Here is an 18,051-nt window from a genome sequence, read left to right on the forward strand (position 1 = left end):
GCAATCTGTCCTTAGAGAAGTAACTAAGAGCGTCTAAAACACCCAGTGAAATGCAGTGTCCGGAGAGACGCAGAGACAGAGACGGAGCTCCACTGGTCCTCCAGGCCAATAGGGGTCAGTAAAAGAATAGCATTCAACAACAGCAATAACAAAAAGATACATAAACCAGCAGATTTCCATCTGTGTGCTGGAGCATCTCTGGATGTACGTAGTGAGTTTGATTAATGAATACGTGATTATTTCACCATATTGTAGCAGTTTTTGTCGAGTACCGTTTTCTCGTGTCCCGGCGAATTTAATCCGTGCGGCTTCGTATAATAAGATAAATGTAAAGGAGGAGAGCAGAGCGAGGGAGTGAAGATAGCTCAGTTGCTAACTAGTGCACCAACGTTACTGTTCGTGAATTAGCTGAATTATTACGGTACAGTACGTTAACAGCGCGAAGCTAATACACCAAAACTACATTATACAGCTGTATAAGTGGGACATTAGCAGTGAATTATAGAGTAAACTAACCAACACGCGTATGTGTTGATTTAAAGTGCCAAATCAACTGTTTATTTACAACCAGAGGTTATTCGGACCCAAACAAAGCGGTCTGGGGTCCGTCCCCCCCACAAATATTTACGTCAGTTACTTAGGTTAATTTCAGTCACTTTGGTTCCCGCCTTCTTGTGACTTTCTTTGTATGGCAGTAACAAAATAATAAGGCAGCAGGTGAATTTTAGTGTAAGCGTTTACTAAACGCTGAAAGAGGTAACGATCACGTCGTGGTCACGTTTGGACGGTCGAAGCATCAGCATCAGCCCTTACTGGGGTTTCCTCAGTTAGCCAAGTAACTTAAGCTCAGAGTCAGCTGAAGTTTTCTTAATTATAAAAGAAAAAAAAATAGTAGAGTCAAATAATGACCTTGTCAGTCACTTATGTTTCCCATATGACCTAACACACTGTCCCACTTACCTGAACCCACCCTAAGGGACGCTCCTATTTGGAAATCCTAAATTTTATCTTAAAGTATTCCGCAAACCGAGAAATACTCTTTGTAAAATATAAAATATCCCAATCTAATGAATTGACCTTAGCAGTGAACCTAAAGTGGCTAATGATTAAATAAATCCCCTTATCGATATATATATATATATATATATATATATATATATATATATATATATATATATATATATACATATATATATGCTAAATGTTGTTTATATACACGCACACACACACACACACATATATATGTATTTAGGGTGTGTCACAATATGTCGCTATGCTTTTCTGAGCATTTCTATTTCTATTGGTCCATTCATCATGAAATTTTCACACAATGTGAAGGACAGCTGTCGTGTTCAAATGATGTAGAAAAGTAAAAATCAATAAAAAATGGAGATCAAAAATGGACAGCGACAATATATATAACACCAGATGACAGCGATAAGATTTTTTTGAGAGCGCTGGCAAATGTCAACTGTCACTGTCAGCTGTCAAAACTGATACCACTAGGTGTTGCACATTATGGCACAGTATTTGGAATTTGAAATAATTTGTTAATGACCAGCTGCACCTTGATAGTGTCCATTCTAAGGGGTTTGCCCCTTGTTCAAAAACTAACCAAATGTTTTTATGTGCACAGGTCCTGAGCGAGAAAAATACAAAATCTGTGTTCAGTTTGTACTGAAGAGGTACAGAACAACAACGAGAGAAAGATGTCAGACACTCTCATCATCACCTTCCAGTCCCAGCTCTCTATCGTCATGGAAACGATTCTCAAGTCAGCCATGTTTGAGATCACCAAGCTGGTGGAGGACAGCTTTGTGGAGGAAGTGGGCCATGCCAAACAGGAAGTGGAGTTGCTTATGCGGAGGCTGCAGTTTTATGAGAGTAAACTGAAAGAGAGAGAAAGGAGAGTGCGGTGTGTGGACTGTGGTAAAGCCACAGCCAACGGCGAGAGGACTGCAGAGCCACCAGCAGAGGCGCTCTCAGGTTAGAAGAACTGTGTAATATATTAAATATTAAAGACAGGGATGCACTGGTCATGAATCTGATCCCTGTTTCTTTACTGTTTACTGTCACTGTGTGGGCTAAGTGATCATAAGAAATACAGAACCGAAATAATATTATTTGCTCTTTAATGGGTGAAACTGGCTTTGGCATATTTGTAAATTTAAAATACTTGAATTAAAGTCTGAGTGTATTATGCACTGTATTGAAAGTAAGATGAGAGTGTGAGTGCACTTACATGACTCAATTATTTATATCATAAAATTGCAACACAGATCGGCCAAAATCAATAATAATTTGGCCGATTGTCAGTTGCTGATTTGGAGCAGAAATCTGCCAATTCCAATTGTGCATCACTAATCAAATCCACATGTGATGTTAACTTCAGTACAGGGTTTACAGTTAACCCATTCATTTCCAACAACTAAATGTGGTATGATAAGGAAAAATGTACACATAATTTGTGCCATATAACTTCTGAATGTAACGTGATACATTTAGTGATCAGTTTGAAAATTGTCTTCAGATTTGTGCTCAGGTGAACTCAGGAGAACATATGGACCAAAGGAAAAAATCTTGAATGACTTTATGATCTACTGATGATGAATATTTTCAGTGTAAAGTACATTTGTTCTTAGAGACTCAGATCTGAGAGATTACATTTTAAAGCTTTTTTTGGACAGAGAAAAAGGCAAAATGTTTATTATAACCCATTTTTCTTCTGTCTTCTGGTGCAGGTACAGATACTCTGTGTTTCAGTCTTAGCCTGAGGGAGCAGTCTGGGAAAAGGCCTCCATTAAGTGAAGTGCGGCGGTCTGCAGAGAGTTTGGACTCATGCACACCCACAGAGACACACACTCTCACACAGAAGAAGGCAAACACACTTGAACCAAGTGGGAAACAGGACTCCACATCTAACACCACAGTACAAATTCCTCAACATGTTTTACAGAAGTTCCTTCCCAGTGCAGCAGTGACAGGGATTCATGAGCAGCACTGTGCCAATTCAAAACCCAGAGAAAGTCACCACAAGACACCTGGGATAGACTTTACTCCCAGTAAAGAAATAGATTTGACCCAGTCTAGACTAACACAGAGTTCTGCAGAGGAAGATGAGGGTGGTGAGCAGGCCTCTTCTCCACCCTGTCCTGCTGTGAAATCGGAGCATGAGCCTGATCCAGTTCCTATTAAAGAAGAGGAGGAGATGCTGCCGGTGTGGGACTGCACAGATGACAGTGGTCCTGCGGAAAGCCATCAGAATCACAGAGACATCGGAGGATCCTGGAATCGTGAGGAGACACAGGTAGATAATTTTCCAAATCTAACTACTCTCAACATGCCAGATCCAACTTCATATTTAATGTCCCTTTCAGTGAAGTGTAACCCAGAGATGTCTGAAGGCATCAAGACTGAGCCGAGTCAGTCAGTTCACTTTGCTTTGGCTCCCATTCCTGAGACATCTGGTTCACTCGAACAGATTGAAAATGGACACTTGCGTAGTTTAAACAGACAGAGTTTTCCAGAAGGTCTTTTGGTTCCTCAAGAGCTCTGTCCAGGTGAGAAGGTATTCCTCCCTGTCCCACCTCCTGATCATTTCCCCCAGAATCAACGTCTTCATATGCATACTGAGAAGCCGCACAGTTGCATCCACTGTGGAAAATCCTTTGCACAAGTGGGTCACCTGAAGGTCCACATGCTTACCCACAAGGGCAAGAAACCCCTCAGCTGTCCCCAGTGCAACAAAACCTTCGTTCACAACTTTGAACTGAAGGTCCACCAGCGGCAGCACTCGGGAGAAAGGCCGCATGTCTGCACGCACTGCGGCAAAGGCTTCACCAGGCTGAGCAACTTCAAACAGCATCAGAACATCCACACACGTGAGAAACTCTTCAGCTGCACCCACTGCGGCATGAGGTTCAATAGATCCACTCACCTGAGAGTTCACCTTAGAAGACACAGCCGAGTGGGCAAGAGCTGTAATTGTCATCAGTGCGGGAAGACCTTCGTGTGCCTCAAGCAACTTAAAGGCCATCTCCTGAAAGTTCATGGAACAGTAATGAACTGAGTAACAGGTTCCATATAAATCCATGATTCTGCAAAATCTGATTATTTATACTTCTTGCATTTCTTTAGATTTTCTGCCTGAACATGCTTGCCCAAAAAGAGGCCATGCAAGTTTGGAAATTACACAAATTATAAGCAATATCCTAATGTAATTTTGCAGAGGACAGATACAAATGACACCCTATTGCGAATGCTGATGATGACCACCTCTGACTCTCTTTCTGCAGTTCAGAGAGCTTTTGTGAGCATTCACCACAAAGCACCCAGAGCCAGTTTTGCAAAGTTCATTTTTAACAATATAATGATAACTAAAGAATTTTAGTTGATTACGTGACATGTTATGTGCAAAGTTTTGAACACCCCTGGTCAAATTTCATGTTGATTTTTTAAGTGAAAAAAAGTTAACACTTCCCCTACAGGGAACAAACATGAGTATGGCATTTTATCTGAACATGTTAGTGCACAATTCTTATTTATAAGAGTGTAATATATTGGAAAAAACAAAAATGTGCCAACTTTTGCACCAGCCACATTCTATATTGTATTATTTTTTTCCAATATGTTAAATTGAGTAAATAAACAGTAACTGTGCATTAAAATGTGCTGAAGTGTGTACTCTGTAACTTATTTTTTACATCAACAAAACATGTAATTTGACCAGGGACAACCAAAATTTTGCATATGACTCTATGTCTTATATGTACGATGTACGATGTGATATGTACGATCAGATACACTTTTTTTTTAAATGATTCCTTATGGCGGATCACTGCCCTACAGGATAGAGAAATAGTTTTCTTTTAAATATTTCCAGCTTGATAGTTTGATTATTTTTTATTTGGTGTTGCATGTTATCTTTTTGATAGTCAGTTGTCCTGTGGGTTTCTAAGTTAACATGTTAATTTCATAAAAGTAAATGGTTTTGGACACAACCAGGTTGTGGGGAAGCTTGTTGTGAACCTTGCTTGCGACTCATTTATTCACAAACTCATATTTAGATTTGGGATGATGGGGTGGGATTCCAGCTCCAGTCCTGTAGGTTATCTGTTCTGCACAGTTTCATGTTTTTATGCACCTCAGTCATATCATTTTGTAATTAACAAGTTCATCTTAAGCTGAAAACAGTGTACAAGTGTATGAGCAGGAACACTAATGAGACTAGAAGCCTAAAGGACTGGACAGACCGGGCTAATAATCTAACCCCAAAAAATGTTAGAATATACGCTGAACAGCCATAACAGTAATACCACTTCCTTGTTTCTGTGCTCATTGTCCATTTTATAAGCTCCACTTACTATATAGGTGCACTTTGTAGTTCTACAATTACAGACTGTAGTCCATCTGTTTCTCTGCATACTTTGTTAACCCCCTTTAACCCTGTTCTTCAGTGATCAGGACCCCCATAGAGTAGGTATTATTTGAGTGGTGGATCATTCTCAGCACTGCAGTGACACTGACGTGGTGGTGGCATGGTAGTGTGTGTTGTGCTGGTATGAGTGGATGAGACACGGCAGTGCTGCTGCAGTTTTTAAACACTGTGTCCGCTAACTCTATTGGACAGTCCTACCTTGTAGGTCCACCTTGTAGATGTAAAGTCAGAGACGATAGCTCATCTCTTGCTACACAGTTTGTGTTGGTCATCCTCTAGTCCGTCATCAGTGGTCCCAGGATGCTGTAGGCTGGATATTTTTGGTTGGTGGACTATTCTCAGTCCAGCAGTGACACTGAGGTGTTAAAAAACTCCAGCAGCACTGCTGTGTCTGATCCACTCAGACCAGCACAACACACACTAACACACCAAACCCACATCAGTGTTACTGCAGTGCTGAGAATGACCCACCACCTAAATAATGCCTGCTCTGTGGTGGTCCTGTGGGGGTCCTGACCATTGAAGAACAGGGTAAAAGGGGGCTAACAAAGTTAGCAAAGAAACAGATGGACCACAGTCTGTAATTGTAGAACTACAAAGTGCACCTATATAGTAAGTGGAACTGATAAAATGGACAGTTAATGTATGAGGTGGTTTTAATGTTATGGCTGTTCAGTGTACATGCTGCTTAAAGGTTTAAGGTTTCATTAGGAGTTGATGCTAAACTAGCTTGGGAACCAAGACATGAAATTAACACATGCTGGATCATGCTAAAACTACATTTCGATTAAAGTGAGTTTCTGATATGTCAGCTTGCTTTTTTGGATTGTGTTTTGCTTAAAAATGTAATCCCATTAACTATAAGCAGTTCTAACAGTACGGCTGTGTTAAATGGACTGTGCTGTCTTGTAGGCAGAACATACTTATTCCTGCACTCCATTTTAAGTTGCCTGAAATATTTTTTGGAAATAAATACAGGTGGGGATCCAGCAGCTCTGTGTTTAGTTACTGCATTAGCTGACACACTTGCTTAGACCGTTACTGTATTGAACCAAAAAATCCTTTTATAAACATTTTGTAGCTTAGGTAATACAGTTTAAAAAAGTTCTGTCACTCTTTAGACTAGCTGGGCCTGACAGCATCAGAGCTGCTATGGAATAGTGGAGCCATGCATATATCAGTCTAGGTGTCCTTTTAGAAGTACATTATATATAAAATGACTAAAGTGTCAGTAACATAAACTTGCTGTGGAAGAAGAAGAGACCAGAATTAGTTCTAGAATGCAAAATCAGTCATCATGATCACTGTATCCTCACAAACAGAATCAGTATATCCCCATTCAGTTTAAGTCAAAGAAAAAAGCCCATTCCAGGATATCCATAGGTTTACTTACAATTCATCTTCATATAATAACTAATAGTTAATCAGATTATATTATGTTTTGACTGAACTTGGGCTGAATACCACAGCAAATGACACCAAATATTAGAATATTGGCATATCCTGTCTTGTCTTTCATGATACAAAACATATACAAATTCTTCTGTATTTTAAATTTGATCACAGGCTTGGTGTTTTATACAGAAGCAGTCCAATATTTGCTGGTACATATTCACATTCCCTTTTTGTTTTTCAGTGCCTAATGTTACTTGGTATTGATATAAACTGCCTAGTAAGATGTGTATGGTATTTTAAAGCTCATTGGAGATACTGCCTTTAATGAACCAAAGAAGCAGAATGAAAGTGCATGTTTCAAAAACTCCCATATTATTCTTGTTAAAGCACTTCTGAACAATCTAAAATGAACTTAGTATTTTTAGTCATGAGGGCCCGCATACACAGCCATGTAAACACTGTCGGTTGTGTAACTGAATCTCAGCAGTAGGAGGTGCTGCTGCATTCTGAGCATTTAAATTCAATTCATTCAGTTGATCTGGTGTGTCTTATTTGAGATTTTATTTGAGAGTCATCGCTGACTAAGCCTTCATACATTTATAAATAAAGCCATTTCATCTTACTGCTGCCTCCTGTCTTCTCCATTCTGTTAGAGAAACACATTTCTTACATCATAAGTAATCATGGTTTCTCACACTTTCTCACAAATATACAGTCATAACTTATTGAAACGTACACAACTTTGTATTAAGTAGGTTCAAGACATGCTATTTCATATGGAGGCAATATTCTTTGTACAAAGACTAAACCTTTGAAAACCTGTGTGTTCTGTAGTGAACTAAATTAGAAAGGAGCCAGAGTACTGATTCCGTTTTGTGTATGTGTTGCAGCTGCCCCAAAAACCTCCTCTAAACCCTCCAGCAGAACTGGTCAAAGTGCACCCCATGAGCAGACAGAGAACATTCAGTGTAAGTGCTCCTTTTAAAATGCTTTTGTTACCTTATTGAAATGTATTTTTGGTGCTGCTGAATAGTGGTAAATGTATTGTATTTGTGATTTGTTTCTAAATACAGGTGGTGGCGAGAGAGATACTGACACAGTTTCAGGTTTGGCAGAGGGCATGCTACAGCAGAAACATCGAATGGGGCCCAATTACAGCAAAGGTTATATATAATTGTCATGCATATAAACCCATGCTGTATAATCACTCTCTAATATGCTTATATATATATATATATATTATATATATATATATATATATATATCACACACACACATATGGAAACAACACAGTGAATAACACATGCGTTTATGTGCTTTCAGATCATTTCTGCGTTACCGTACTTGTCTGGGAGGGAGGCCGAGGTGATTGTGCGCTGTACTAAAATGCTACATAATCGCAGGGACTATCTCCGAAGGAGGGCCAAGGTAATGGACAATTAAGCCCATCTAGGCATGAAAATGTTTTTGAACGCTCATTCACATTTTTACATACTGTAAATGTTAACCAGTACATAGTACTGATTGTCAAAATTATGATATCTTACAGACTTCCCCAGGGAGTGCATAGGTGTCCACTTTGCCTAACTCAGAATATAGGCTTAAGTTCTATCTGTAGCCTTGATGACCTTTTCCTTGTTCTTATGCAATATACTAGCCTGTATTTTAATATATTGCCTGTATTTTAAAAACATTCAGTGCTAGCCTTCAAACTCAGACATCGAATATCGGCGTTCACATACCTAGACTTGTGGTCAGGTTGTGACTGGGAACTGGTATCTTGGGTTATTTACCAAAGCAAGATTAATATAGAAATTTAGAAATGTAAGACAAATACCATTAATAGTTTCTGTGATATGATGTCCCCCAAAAAGTTAAAAGAGAAGACCACAAATTGGAATGTAAATATAGAAATTATAAAATGTAATAAAATGCTTTACAGAATTACAGGAACATAAAGAAGGAGGAGAATGAATAAAATAGAGAAAAATCATCTCAAAAAAGAAAGAAAGAAAGACAAAAGGAATGAGTGAGGGTGAGGGGATGAGAGCACCTTTACACGTCTTCCCCTGGCACTTTGACTCAGACAAAGCTGTTATGCTCATCATATATCAGTTAGACAAACTATGCATAAAACTGCTCATACTCTAATGATATCTGCAACAGTCACTGTCCGTCTGGACAAAGGCCTCAAAGGTTTGCGAATAACATTCACAAAATCACCTTTCACCCAGTTCCACAATGATGAAGAACCCAGTTCTAGTTCCATGTCTGGTAAGATGAGCAAGTCCATTATCTCAAGCCACAATACCTTTCTCAAGGAACTATGACACTCCAAGCACCTGAAAAAAAAACACTGCACACCTCACAAGAGACAAAATCTAAAGAAATATATATTGCTGCTGTCCAAAGAAAAATATGTATCTCCAAAATAGTAACTTTACAGGAGAGGGCAAAGAGGCCATAACTTTGAATGCAAGTTAATGTAAAGAGGTTAACGTTAATAAAAGGCCCAATCCTGTTTCTTCTTTTTACCCCTACCCCTTGTTTTTGAGTGTCACCCTAACCCCTTGGAACTGAGTTACAAGGGGTAGTGGTTGAAATCTTGCCCTACGAAATGGGACAACCCTCAAATTTAAAAGAAAAAAAAAAAACACTGCTCCATTAAGGCTACTAGCGCTGCTCGGCAGGCGACCCAGCCCGTCTTCAGCGATAGCAGAGAAGGGAAAAGTTCAGCGACCTCACTGCTGGGCTTTAGTTACTTTTAGGGCATCATATGCTTTCAAAGAGGGGGTAAAAGACAATTATTTATTACCGCCCACCGCTAATTCTTTGGTGATATGAAGCTGAAGTCAGCTATTCATCAGCTTCTCACTCAAATTTTCCCGTTCCACTTTAAATGGTGCAGCAGTTACATTCTGGCGCTTCAGGCGTCAGAACTGCTGGACTATTTAAGGTGGAATGGGAAAGTTAGCTAGCTAGCTACCGAGACATTAGCATGCTATTAGAGGTTTTTTATGCTTGTTATGCTTGTGTAATATTCTTAATTACTTACCCTTTTGATTTTTCATTCACAATATTAGCAAAATACCCTAACCTTTATTCAAGGTATAATAATAGAAAAAAAAAACAAATTGTGTCATGAAATAAATATTTTTCCACAGTTTATGTTTTTACGTTCATCTGAGTGATAAGGAACACTTTAATGGTCAGCCATGACTTGTTTTACTAGGGAATATGTATTAGATGAAACATAGACCATATTCCCTCAGACATCCATTGCCATGAGAAAGACCAGAGAAAACAATGAGAAAGCAATGATGTGTGACAAAAGGTTGTGGAGCTGCACAAATTAGAAAATGGCTACAAGAAGATGAAGAGTTGAAAATGCCCATTTCCACTATCAGGGCGATAATTTAAGAAGCTTAAAAGAACGGGAGATGTTAAGAATCTCCTGGGAAGACGACATATGTCCATAGTGACCCCATGCACAGTGAGAAGGATCGTTCAAGTGGACAAAGAATCTCCAAGGATCACAGATGGGGAACTGCATACATTAGTCAGGTCTTGGGAGTCAGAATGTGTCCCAAACTACAATCAAACACCACCTATATAAGCACAAGTTGTTTTGTGAGGGTTGCCAGAAGAAAAACTCTGTTGTCAAGGACCAACAAAGTTCCCCACTGTGAAGTATGGTGGTGGATCTGTGATCGTGTGGGGCTGTTATTCTTCCAAAGGCCCTGGAGAATTTATTTGGATACATGGTATCACAGACACAGACTGAAGAGGAGAGTCCACAGTGTGGACCTCAGAATCTGAAGGATCTGGAGAGGTTCTGTATGGAGGAATAATCTCAGATCCTTTGCTATGTGTTCTGTCTCATTAAGCATTACAGGAGAGAAATCAGAGCTGTTATCTTTGCAAAGGAAGGCTGCACAAAGTATTAAATGAAAGGGTGCCAACAACTGTGGCACATACAAACGTATTTATTTCCTTATAACATTTAATTTTTTTTTCCATCAGTCTTCAAATAAAGGTGAGATTTTTGTTAATATTTTGAATGAAAGATAAAAAAGGTTAAGCAGCAATAAGGAATGTTTTTACAGTCTGTTTTGCTCATGTTTACCAGGGGTGCCAATATTTAATAAATGTGCAGCGAGCATAAGACAGATTAAAACTCTGAAGATGCTAGTCGCTAATGCCTGCTGCACTGTACTCTTCAGGCTATGTAGACTGGCAGAACTACGAGTTTTCAGTTGAGTAATTAAATTAGCGTTATTGAAAGTCAGTTTTTCCCCCCTCGCTGTACCTTCACTGAACATTTGTTGCAAGAGTCTGTTTTCCTCTGCTGAAATTGCAAATGGAGATCTTCATTCTTTTTCATTCTGCAGCATCAGAATGACACTATACTTGCGTCAGTAAACAAGCAGAAAGAGGCTGACAAATATTCCCATTTATCATCAAATAATTTATTGCCCACTGACATATTATGCAGCCCTAAAAGCTACTTTGAAATGGTACTGAGATGATAATTTCTTTTCCTCTGCAGGATGCCTTTCTGGAGAGAAATGCCTTTCCTGTGGCCCAGAGATATCTTGTTCAGCTTCAGAGAGGTGATATTATTCAACATATGAACATGTAAATAAAGTATGTTTATGTGTGACATTCTACTTTATGATTTTGACTCATATTTGAGCATCTACTTGAGCCTACTACTGTGTAATGTTTTTTGTCTATTAAAATTTTGTCTTTATTTATTAAGCTCAACTACGTATCATGTTTTAATTTTTTGTAAATATTGTCTTCAATACTGTAATAAGAAGCAAATATCAGATATTTGACAAAAGCATTTTTCTTGTGTGGTTTAGAGATTCTTGTGTAGCAGATCAAGCAATAGGTCACCACTCTAGACCAATATTAACTGCATAGCTAAATAGAGGTATGTTGTCAGTGTCCACTAGAAGGAAAGATAATAGTATCTCAAACATATACACTCACCTGCCACTTTATTAAAAACACTGTTCTAATAATGGGTAGGACTCTCTTTGCTTTTTTTGTGGCCTTGATTCAACAGGTGCACCAAACATTCATTAGAGATTCTGCTTCATGTTGACAAAATTGCATCATGTAAATTATTTGTCTGCTGCGTATTTATGCTGTGAATCTCCTGTTCTACCAAAAGGTGCTGTATTGAATTAAAATCTGGTGACTGGGGAGGCTACTGACATACACTAAAATCATTTTCATGTTCATAGAACTAGTTTTGCTTTGTGACAAGGCACATTATTATGCTGGAAGTAGCCATAAGTAGATGTGTAAATTGTGGCCATAAAAGGATACACATGGTCTGCAACCATGGCATGGCTTTGGCATTCAAACAGTGCTTGATTGGTAGTATGGGGCCCAAAGTGTCTAGAAAACATTCCGCATTTTATTATACCCTCACCAACTTGAACTGTTGACACAAACAGGTTGGGTCCATTGATTTGTGTTGTTTTTGCCAAATTCTGACCTGTGATCTGTGTGCCTTAGCACAAATAAAGTTTCATCAGACTAGGTGGTGTATGTCCAGTTTCAACTGTCCAGTTTTGGTGAGCCTGTGCCCACTGCAGCACTGTAGCTGACAGGAACCTAATGTAATCTGCTGTTGTAGCCCATCCACCTCAAAGTTCAAAATGTTGTGCATTAATGTTGTGCAAGATGCTTTTCTGATCACCACTGTTGTAAAGAATGACTGTTTAAGTTACTGTAGCTTTTGGGTCAAATCAGACAAGTCTGGCTATTCTCCTTTGACCTCTCTCGTCAACATGGCATTTCCACCCACATATCTGCCACTCACTGGACGTTTTTTGTTTGTTCACTCTGTCAGAACTCTTGACCCATGGCTGCATGATTTTATGCATTGCTCTGTCGCCTCATGATTGGCTGATAATTGCATGACCAAACAGGTATCTGTGTTCCTAATAAAGTGGCTTGTGAGTGTATATTTGAACATGAGAATAAAATTAGAAATACATAAATATGTAGTGATTTCTTTATTTTTATTTTAATGATGTGTTTTAATTCATTTAGTCACAGTTATTTTTCTATGATAATGTCAAGTGTATAGAATTTTAATTTTAATTAGTTTCTAAAGTTAGTAACACATGGAGGACCTATGTTGCTGCAAACCAGGCCATCAGCAGTGCAAAAAGGCCAGTTCTGGGTCATGAGACAGCCAAGTGACCAAGGAACGCTCTCAACTTAAACCTACATAACTTCAGGTAAAGAAAGGATGCACTGCCTTCACTAAATAGGGTCTCTGAGGGTTAGTGTTGAGAAGAACTTGTGGAGGTGTTCTCATTGGGAGGCCCTAGTTTCATGCCAAATTAAATTATATTTAATTTAAACTATAATGCTACTAGAGTACCAGCAGTAAATGACCCCCTGTCTGGACTATACAATGGCGATCAGTCATATCACAACATCATTTATGAAGCAAACAAAAGCTGAGAACACAACAGCATTAAGGAAGAATGTAAACACAAATACAAAAGTGAGAAAGCAAATACATTACCAGAAATGAAGTGTTTGAAAAATGCTGCATTTGTAGAAAACAAAAAACTCACAGCATTGAAACTTCAAGCCAGGACACAACAGCATTAACTGAAACACAACATTTTCAAAAATGCTGTGTACAAGGGACGCTCACACCAGAAATGCTCTCGGCTACGAGAGGCCGACGGTTTCCATATGTGGGATGTGTATGTATTTGAAGATCAGTCAGCCATGGAATCATCAGTATTTGCCAGTAAATTTGTCTCATAATGTTTTGGTACGTGTTTATCTTTTTTACAAATGCAGTGTTTTTAAAATGCTTAATTTCTGGTAATGTAGTTGCTTTCCCTCTTTTGTATTTGCATTCTCACTTTTGTATTTTGGGCTGTATTTGCTGTTGTCTTCACAGCTTTTGTTTGCTTCGTAAATGGTGTTTTGATATGACTCAGCGGGCCACTGTAGGACTAAGGCACATAATTCAGTTGTGATGTCCTGTGGATGAACCTCATAAGCCAGTGCTAAATTGAGTTGTTTGGCCAACTGGAGGAGACCTTGTCCACTTCTGCTTCTGAGTTTAAAGGTGCATTTTAGAGTTTTGACAGCGCAGGAGTCTTTGAATGATCTTGAAGTTTGATTGTTGCTGAATTATTAAGATTTGGTCATGTTTCTGAAGGTCTTCAGTCATCCAGGTCATTGAATAATCCAGCAGAAATGAGCCACAGAATGGGATGCACCTATATGGGAGTTGTGGGTGGATGCCAAAATGTGATATTTTTCATGTATAGATCTATAATGTCGGTGCATGTACAATATACAATGCAATATATAAACATTTATAAAATGTAGAATTTGTGACTAGATCTACCCGCATTAACATTACAGAGAAATATAACATTTATTTCTGTAGGGTTACAAATGCAGTAAAATAAATAAAATGTAGACATTTTCGCACAGTACTCAGCATTCTCTTAACATTCTGCTCTTCCGGAGTACTGTAAGTATGACATCAAATATTAGTTTGAAGTATTGCCCAATCTGTCTCATGCTGTCCGAATGGCCATGAGCTAATCAAGCAGCTGACTTAGAATCTAAAACTAAAGATAACTGACTCTTACAAAAGAAGAGAAGGATATAAAAAGATGTGTAAACATTCCTGCCTACAGGTTTCACTGTCTGAAATGCCATTAAGAAATGGACATTATGGAGAACTGACAAGACAAGATTTAGAAGACCAAGATAATTTTCTAATAGACCTGCTCATAGATGGTCAGGTATGCAAAGCAAAACCCTCACATCACTGCAAAAGGCCTCCTGATTGGCCAACTGTGCAGTGTTGTTGCACAAACATGAGAGGCATTTTGAATGTAAGTTCTGTGGTCTGATGAAACAAAAAATAAACTATTTGGCTACAATCACTGAGGGTATGTCTAGAAAAAAAGAAGCAGTATTTGATGAAAAGAACACCTTGTCAACTGTTAAGCATTGGGTGGATTCTATTAAATACCTGGAAGCAAATGTCACCACAGTCAGTGAAGAAACTGAAGATGAAAAGAGGTTGCACAGTATAACAAGACAATGATCCAAGACACATTAAAATCAATCTCGAATTACTTAAAGAAACAAAAGATTAAGGTTTTAGATGCTGCTCACGCAAGACGACCTAAGAATATTTCTGAACTAGAAGTGTTCTGCAAAGGAAATGTGAGGAACAAATCCCACATCAAGAATACAGAGGTGGTATATAAGCAGCCTAGTAGTTCATTTCTTAGTAAAGGTTGTATCCTCTGCCCAGATATTGGCTTACATTTTGTACATAAATGTTCACTTATCTGCAAATACCAGCACAAGTGACTGTGTGCTGGATTTTACTTTGTACTTTTTCCCACTCCTGCTAATGGGTACCTACCATACTCCAGCCACTACCAGTGAGCCACCCAGAGGGAGCCACAATGTAAGAGTATCTAGTTTCAAGCTGTACCGTTCTCAAACAGGTGCCAACTGGACATCACCGTGGTGCGCTAAAGCGATTAGCTTCTCCTTTTGAGCACGCTGAGGTATTTGACAATGCCAGTTTGCTGGTAGCTTAGACGTGCCAGCGGGAGGTTTACGGATCAAAGCAAAGCCTCTCAGATTGGTGGTGTTTGGGACTTGTCTATGACTAAGCTGGGATGAAGATGGACAAATAAATATTAGGACTTTGGCACAATGATAACTCCATGCTGTTCAGGGTTCCTGTATGGGGCCTTTGTGTGCAGAATGGTTTTACAGTTTAGAATAAAGCCTCTCTCTGTTCCGAACATGATGACAGATGCAACAAAAACTGTCCACAAAATATGTCAACCTTAGAACTTGTACTGATCATGCAAACGAACTGCTTTAATGACAGTGATAGCAGCAGTACTGACTTGCCCATCAAAACACGTCGGCCGGTCGTTTCTTGAAAACCTCTGAATAAGCATTTTGAAATGATTTACTGTCACTACTCTTTAATGGGACAAGCTGCTGTCACAGTTAGGAACAGAAGCTGAATGCTAAGCTAAGTTCAGCTTTGTAAAATCTGACCTGAAATAAACTATAGCTTTGAACCATTTAACAATTTAAGAAGTAAGGAGCTAATTTAAGACTGGCACATCTAAGGAGTGGACTGGAGGATGACCTACTTCTCAAATGAAGAATGTAAAAAACACATAGAAGAGGAGAAACTACTGGGGCGAGTGGGTTAGGCTCTTCCAGTGCGGTCATCAGATGTGACATGTTGAACGAGGACATAAAGCAGCACCAAATAAAACACATCATTACAGTATTACAGCTCTGACCGGGGCTTAGAAGTGCTTCATATTCTTTGATAGTGATGGTTGAACATAAAAAGAGCAGAGTGTGCAAAGGAAATCAATAAATGCCAGAACATAAATGTCCAGAACTGAAGTCAGAAGAGTACATCTGTGTTCATTTTGTTTTTGAATAGATAAATTGTGCATTTAAAATGAAAGAATAAGTACCCAGTAAAGCCAAGAGCACACCAGCCCAAACTTCAACAAACACTGTCAAACTGTTCCACTGTTCTCCATTCACAGTTTTAGAACATGTTCCTCTGTCCACACTGCTCTAGAATTTTCTCCCCATTCACATTGTTCTAGAGAGTTATAATTGATTCATGTTCTCCATTTACACTCTCTCCTTTGTTTTAGCATGTTCTTCCCATTCAGACAGTTCTAGAATGTTCTCCATTTGCATGGTAGAGTTTCCTTGGCACATATGGCACATGGTTCCCTTTCATCACAGTTTCAGAACTTTCTCCTCACACTGTCTAGGGCTGTTCACACTGTTCTAGAATGTTCCTGCCAATCACACTGTTTTGGAATGTTTTTCCATTCACATGGTTCAAGAATGTTCTCCCCCATTCACTCTGTTCTAGAATATTCTTCCTATTCACACTGTTCTAGAATGTTATCCTTGATACATGCTCTGCTAGACTGTTCTCCATTTACACTGTCTTCTTTGTTTCGGTATGTTCTTCCCATTCACACTGTTCTAGAATTATATGTTCTCCTTGTTCACTTGGTTATATTTTATGGAATATTATAATACCCTGGTACATGTGCCGCATGGTTCCCTTTCATCACAGTTTCAGAACTTCTTCCTCACACCGTCTAGAACTGTTCACACTGTTCTAGACTGTTCTCCTCTATTCACAATGTTCTAGAATGTTATCATTGATTCATGCTTTCATGCATGATTTATGCTTTTCTAGAGTGTTCTTCTCCATTCACAGGGTCCTAGGATGTTCTCTCCCATCTTAGTTTTAGAACTTTCTCCTCTGTAGTATGTTCTTCTTGTTCACTTTGCTGTAGAATGTTCTTCTCATTCACACTGTTCTAGAATGTTCTCTTCCATTTATATGGTTCTAGAATTGTATCCTTCATGCTGTTCTAGACCGTTCTCCTCCATTCACATGGATCTTCCATCACAGTTTTAAAACTTTCTCCTCTGTTCAAACGGTTCTAGAATGTTCTCCCCATTCTCTGTTCTAGAATGTTTCCCCATTCACATGGTTCAAGGATGTCCATCTTATTTGAGAACAGTATGAAAGACTGTCAGCATTAGAACGTTAGAATGTGGTGTTTGTTGAACGGTGCTGGTCTTTAAGGATGAGAATAAACCGAGATTTAAAACACAAAACACAAGTTAGAATATTTTTCTTATACACATTTCTATGTTTTATCTAAATGGATGATGTACAGATGTACAGTACAGTAATCCTATAGGTTTTTCTGTAGTTCCACCTGAGGGGGAGTGTCTTGTGAGAAGATGAATGCCTGCCTTTAGTCAAACTAAAACGGCCAGCCACACCCTTCGTTATGTCTGCGCTGAGGAGAACAAACTGGTTTTGGATGAAACTTTGCACTGCAGATAAAGTATGAATGCATGGCCTGCTGTCAAAGCGCAGAAAGCCACGTCATTATACCTGGGCTGCTTCCTGCTCACAGCACCACAAGACTGTGTAGCTGCAGAGAACATGAGCAATAGGTGACAATTTACGCTGGGCCTACACACATACACATCCCTACACATGCAAACTGCTATCCAAAGGCCACGTCATATTAATAATAAGAAGAATAAGAATAATAACCTATACAGTGTAGATTTAACTATAAACTAAACACCAAAAGTTATTTTAGTTG

General features: G+C 38.9%; 1 protein-coding gene across 3 annotated transcripts; it reads left to right on the plus strand.

Annotated features, from left to right (window-relative positions):
- The first annotated feature begins 131 nt into the window (after positions 1 to 131).
- Positions 132 to 12,768, plus strand: LOC118810560 (zinc finger protein 184-like). Of its 3 annotated transcripts, XM_036574400.1 has the most exons (7): positions 132 to 204; positions 1,637 to 1,986; positions 2,742 to 3,307; positions 7,723 to 7,800; positions 7,906 to 7,995; positions 8,156 to 8,260; positions 11,382 to 12,768. In XM_036574400.1, the coding sequence occupies exons 2-7, from the start codon at positions 1,710 to 1,712 to the stop codon at positions 11,472 to 11,474; spliced, it is 1,209 nt and encodes a 402-aa protein (XP_036430293.1). In that variant the 5' UTR covers positions 132 to 204; positions 1,637 to 1,709; the 3' UTR covers positions 11,475 to 12,768. The 3 variants fall into 3 exon arrangements, with proteins under 3 accessions (XP_036430293.1, XP_036430291.1, XP_036430292.1); XM_036574398.1 differs by lacking the exons at positions 7,723 to 7,800; positions 7,906 to 7,995; positions 8,156 to 8,260; positions 11,382 to 12,768 and having other exon boundaries at positions 2,742 to 4,627; XM_036574399.1 differs by lacking the exons at positions 7,723 to 7,800; positions 7,906 to 7,995; positions 8,156 to 8,260; positions 11,382 to 12,768 and having other exon boundaries at positions 150 to 211; positions 2,742 to 4,633.
- The last annotated feature ends 5,283 nt before the right edge of the window (positions 12,769 to 18,051 follow it).

Source organism: Colossoma macropomum, unplaced genomic scaffold, assembly GCF_904425465.1.
Source record: "Colossoma macropomum unplaced genomic scaffold, Colossoma_macropomum, whole genome shotgun sequence".
Classification (NCBI taxonomy): Eukaryota; Metazoa; Chordata; class Actinopteri; order Characiformes; family Serrasalmidae; genus Colossoma; species Colossoma macropomum.